The sequence below is a fragment of the Egretta garzetta genome, unplaced genomic scaffold (genome assembly GCF_000687185.1).
Source record: "Egretta garzetta isolate BGI_Z169 unplaced genomic scaffold, ASM68718v1 scaffold60, whole genome shotgun sequence".
Classification (NCBI taxonomy): Eukaryota; Metazoa; Chordata; class Aves; order Pelecaniformes; family Ardeidae; genus Egretta; species Egretta garzetta.
In genome coordinates this window covers 2,400,712-2,406,419 of record NW_009258269.1, presented here as the reverse complement: position 1 = coordinate 2,406,419, position 5,708 = coordinate 2,400,712, and the positions used below count along the sequence as shown (strand labels likewise).

The 5,708-nt window shown below is 42.7% G+C and overlaps 1 protein-coding gene across 1 annotated transcript in view; it reads left to right on the top strand.

Annotated features, from left to right (window-relative positions):
- The window catches only part of DELE1 (DAP3 binding cell death enhancer 1), a 23,297-nt gene that overhangs the window by 3,882 nt on the left and 13,707 nt on the right, over positions 1-5,708 (top strand). The window contains exon 3 of the mRNA XM_035889123.1: positions 320-463. Coding sequence (XP_035745016.1) covers positions 320-463 — 144 coding nt within the window. The remainder of the gene's footprint in view (positions 1-319; positions 464-5,708) is intronic.

The window sequence follows — 5,708 nt, the reverse complement described above, 5'->3', positions numbered from 1 at the left end:
CTCAGGCAGTTGTAGGGAGCGATGAGGGCTCCCCTCAGCCTCCTCTGCTCCAGGCTGAACCCCCCCAGCTCCCCCAGCCGCTCCCCATCAGCCTGGGGCTCCAGACCCTTCACCAGTTTTGTTGCTCTCCTCTGGACACGTTCCAGAACTCAACATCTTCCCTAGTAGTGAGGGGCCCAAAACTGAACACAGAAGGACACTGGGTGGATACACAGTTTTGAGGGGCCCAAAACTGAACACAGAAGGACACTGTTCGGTGTTGTCTCCTAAAGCAGACACTGCACAGCTAATGAGAACTGGTTTGCCCTCTATATTTCAGTGGTGAGTGAAGCCTCAACCAGCTGTCCCGGTGCGCAGCTGGGGTCCCACTTCCTACAGAAAGGAAGTTCAGAGGTTGTACCGGAGCATTCATCCTCAGGCATCCCCGCAGGGCAAGGAGAGAGCCAGCCCTGGGCAGAAGTAGGTATGTGCAATGTGCTGCGGGGTAGGATACTTGTGGCAGAAGGACTTCTGAGTCTCTGAGTTTCCCCAAGGCAAAGCTAGGAGCCAAGAAGCGTATAGCCATTTCTTGACACTTGAGGAGATAGGTTAGAGTGGAAAGGCAGAACTTCAGAGAGATGAATCAGGTATCCAGAGGAAAAAAGCTCCCAAAGGCAGGGAGGAGCCTGCACTGTAACTGCGCAGGCGGCATTGGCTTTACCAGTACTGGTCTGCCTTAGCAACCCGATTACAGCACCCAGATTCTGTTCTTTTATCGTGGGCAGATGTTTGCAGCCAGAAGGATTCAGGCAAATAGTGCACCAGTGGAGAGACTTGTGTACATGGTGTGAAACTAAAGGAATTATTCCTGGAAGATGAGGATGTATATCTGAGCGCTTATGCTGTAGATAACACAGTGGAAGGAGGTATCAAAGACGTTCTTATTAAATTGAGTATTATAAAAATAGGAAGATACACTTCAAAAAATTTGAAGTCTTATCCAGGAAAGCATGCCCTACATGTTAAATTTAAAGTCATATCAAGGAAGATCAGATGAGGACTACAACAGGGCTACCTACTAGATGGATAAACATTTCAGGAAAATTGTTAGAAGCAGGAAGCCTGCTGGAGCAGGTAGAAAGGGGGACAACACGTGATCATGGTGTAGAAGAGCTCATAAAAACCAGTTCCACAGCTGTTGACTAGGTGATGTAAGGTGTTGCAGAAAAGGTCAGAGGGGTTCCCCATTCTTTGCTTTCTTCCGCATTTTTGGCTTTCTTTGGTGCTGATGTAAGCTACTGCCCATCACTGCTTATCACACCCATCTCCTGCCAGAGGTTACCATTCCCATCAGTTTGCAAATGGAGCATTTTGTTTCCATGTCTCCTAATTAGCTCCAGGAAAACAGCCAGGTTAATTTACCTAAACTGCCAATTAGACTGTTTAACCCATCTGCTTTTGCCTGGAGCATATTAAGAAGCACTCAAACACACTGCCTTGCTGGCAGATTACTGGACATGGACCTCTGGGGGGAAGTGGTAGGGAGTAAGCCTGGACAGTGATGCCTTCAGTTGGCGTAGCTGAACGTTCAGGAGTGAGCATGTGTCTGTGTCTGACAAACAGCTTCCTACTGAGAGTCAATAGGAGGAGCTTTTAGGCAAACTGATAAATTGAAGAGTGACAAGTCACTAAGGCCACATGCTCTTTGTTCAGATGTTCTTCAGAAGCTATGAAAATTGCTGAGCCTCTAATGATGATGTGTAGTCCAGCGCTTAAATCTGCTGTGTGACCAGAATAATGAACACTGACAAATTGGATGCTGGCTTTTAAAAAGGGCGGGGGGTGGGGGGAGGGCTGGGGAGGGAGGTTGTTAGAGCCACAAAACTGCAAAAAAGGTCATTCCAAGTTGATAGAAACTCTGTTATAGAATAGAGATGTTAGATACCTGGATGAGCCTGCTATATCAAAGAATCAAAGGTCTTAGAAGGATTTAGGAAGCCATTTCTCAGGCCAGCTTGCTCCATTGTAGACACATAAGAGAGTTGTAAATCTATTAAGAGTTCTTTGGAGAAGTCAACATGCATGTGGAGCAAAATTATCCAGCTTCTAGCTTTCTGAAAATCTTTCAGCCAGGACCTAAAAAAAAAGCTCTCTGGAGAAATAAAGCTGATGCAAAGGAAGACGGAGGGGCTACTCTTGGACTAGTAACTCCTTAAAATCCAAGAAATAGTTTTCACAGTTGAGAGCCGTTACTGGTGGATTCCCCTAAGTCCTTTATGGAAACCTGTTCTGTTCGGCACAGTCAGCAGTGATTTGGAAAAAAGAGGTGATGAGTGAGGTGACAGAAGAAGCAAATGGTGCAAAATTATTCAGGACAGTCAACTGTGAAAGTCACAGTAAAAGATTGCAGAAGAACTAAAACCAGGGTAATCCCAAGGTAGGTTAAATTAGTATACGCAGGGGAATGTAACTGTAAATACACATACAGAATGAGGAGTGTCAAATTAATAATTACATTGCAGAGGGGACATTTAAAGTCACCGTGGATATGTTTTTGATAAGGTTAAGTCAGTGCTCAGCAGCAGGAAGGCCAATTAAATGTTAATTATTGTAAAGGAAGGAACTGAGGACAAGACAGTATCATAGGTTTGTGTAAGTCTGTGATGCAGCCCCATCTTGAACACTTCAGGAAAAGACACTCTGTCTTAAAAACAGTAACAAAAATGGCATAGAAAAGGATGACAAGGAGACAATTACGTACAAATAGAGACTGACTCTTCAGCTTAAAAAAGAAGTGGCAGAGGGTGTGCTAGTGCTCTGTGAAACTAAAAGTGTTGAGGGAAGGTGAACAGGGACAACATTTTTCATAATACTCATATTAATAGGCAGCACAGAAATGATCAGGTAGCGAGTTTGAAAAAAGGCAAAAGACAGTACATGTTTGGCCAGTGCACGGGTAAATTGTGGAACTCATTGCTACAGGCCAGAAGTATAAATGGGTTCCAAGAAGTGATTAGGTAAAATTACACATTCAAATTAAACTTAATTGGTCCAGCTGAAGCCTCCTGCTCAGAAGATCACAGAACAGCCGATTGCTGGAAAGTTCTGCCAGGAAAAGCGTGACTTTATAATCCCTGTTCCTTACACAAGCATCTACAACTGTCAGTTGTCAGAGATAATCTATGTCAGAAATAATTTGCTCAATACATAAGTCCTCAGGTTACATTTTCACATTCTGCTGTGCATCCATTTTGTGTGAATATATTGAGAAAAATCAGGGTGAAGAGATTCAGTAATTTTTACTGAAGAGCCTGAAAAAATACGTAGTTTTGTAACGTGAGAAGTTCTGTGAATCTTTCCCTGGAAAATTTTGAAGTGAAGCTTGGTGATGCTTTGGTGATACCTTTCTCTCAGAGTATGTTTTGCTTTCTACAGGAAAAAAAGCTGCCTAAGGTTTAGGATTTTTTTTTTTTTTTTTCTGGTGTTCAGCTACCCAAAGAGTCTGAGGCTGGCTAAATCAGAATGCAGGAAGAAGCTGGGGAGAGCAGAAGGAGGGGAAGGACAGACGCCTGGCAGATGATGCAGGGGAATCTGGTAGCAAAGTCTTGCCATTAGAGAACAGACCTCCACAACTCGGAGTGGAGCAGAATGTACCTTCACTTCTCCAGTTTGCTGTTGCCAGGACCTTCTAGAGAGAATTCCATGTCCTCACCTTTTCTTCCAGTGCTTCAGTTAATTTCCAGACTTGCTTGTGCTGGTCTACGTGTACAGCGACAATCTGCTACTGCTGTCAGCTATTTCGTTACCTCAAGTGGCAAAGGTCTTTGTGATGGATCCAAACCCCCCAGCTTTGCAGATGAGCCATTCCAGTTTTAAAATAATGCAACATGATAGAATCTATTACTTTTAGTGGGTTTAAAAAGAAAACTTTAGGAAATTCATTCAAAAGTTGCTTTAAATAGCATTCTGGATATTAGTATCAGCAAATCCTCAGCTGCGTGATCGCATCCTATTTTTTTTTTCATGCAATTTGTGCCTCACACGAAGCTTTTTTGCTGAAAGTTAAAGGCACATAGTGAACAAGCAGGTGATTACAGCCAGTCTCAGTGTTACAGCAGCTGAATGCTGCCCTGGGGAGTTGTATTTTACCCCTGGCAGAACTGTAAAATTTGTTATTTCAATTCCGAGATTACAGACTTTTCAAAAGTGTGTTTTCATATTGAAGCACAATGAAACCAATTGGAAACACTAAAATTTTCCATGAGGCAGAAATCCTGGATTTTGTCCAGCTCTTGTTGTGAATTCATTCTTGTGAAGCGTTTGGATGTTTTGGGATGAGCAATCTAGACTGTCTATGAGAAGGTTATTAATTCCTCATTTGGAGCTAGCTTTGAGCAACATTTGATTAGTACAGGATGAACAGTGGGGAAATACAAAATATTTATTAGCTGCTGAGTATGTGAGCATTGGGCATCCGGTACTCTGAAAGCTGCAAGATTGCACTGAAAAAAGCATGCGTAGTCATGTTACATCATAGCCCGTGTTTGAAGAAGTAGAAATAAAGTTGCACAGAAAATCGCAGCTGTGGCATTCCCAGCTTTTGTGTGCTTTGAGCATACAACCTCAATAATTTAACGTGGCTCTGTGTGTGCAATATAGCAATGAATTTGTTCAAAGCCTAGTTCCCAGGAACTTCTGCTGAAGCTTGACCCTTCTTTGGGAAATAAGAAACAAACCTTTGGGGTGAGCTTGTATTACCTAACGATAGTCTGAAGGTTAATCTAAGATGGTCTTATTCTGCTGAAGTGGGATGGGATTCTCTGCGGCCGGGGGGTGCTTTTGTTTCTCCATTTACTGCTGAAAGAACCCAGGCATTGTTTTTGGATTGCATGCCTGGTATTGAGGCAGCAGCTCTGAAACAGGCGAGTCTTTAAAGATCATGATATCCCTGAAGAGTTTTGATTTGAGGCTTGCCCAGCCTCAAAGGTGAGTTCTGAGAGAATTCAATAATCTCATCCTTCAGGAGATGGGACTGGGTGTCACGACCGGTTGGTCTCTGTGTTTTCTTCCAAATGACCTTATGCTCTCCGGGAGTGGTAACTCTAATCTGGAGAGATTACTGGGATTTGGGTGAGGAGGAATTTCCAGTGGGAAAGGGGCATGAGGCAGTTTTGCAGGCTGACAAAATTGAGAATTAGTTTCTCTTTATTTTTCGTGGGGTTTGTCCAAATTATAGCATGTTTTCTCAGTAAACGATGAATCACTGATTTAGGAGTAGATGTCTATGCCAAATGTAAAGTTTCTTAAAAGCATGAATGTACTAATGTTGTTTAAACAAATAGTTGGGAGAATGTTTAATGCAGACAATATTTTTCCTGAGATTTGCTGTTGTATGTATGGCAAAAAAAGCAAATTACATCATGAGGGAGATACCTGAACAAGAGATGGGAGTCTTACAGTGAGAAAGATCAGATAATTTTGTGCCTGATCTGAAAATAAATGTAAAGCCCAACTAATAAATTCACAGATTATATTACTTTTGATGGAATGATGAATAGAAATTGTGTTTGCCATACCGATCTTGCTTGTTGGGTGAGTGGGGCTTGTTCAGATAAAATACATTTTAATACAGCCAGAGGGCAATTATTTATCTGGGAATAATGAGGCTGCAGCTGGAACGTAGGCCACGGCTTCACGAGCATTGTAAGACAGTGCAGGCACTGCAAGAA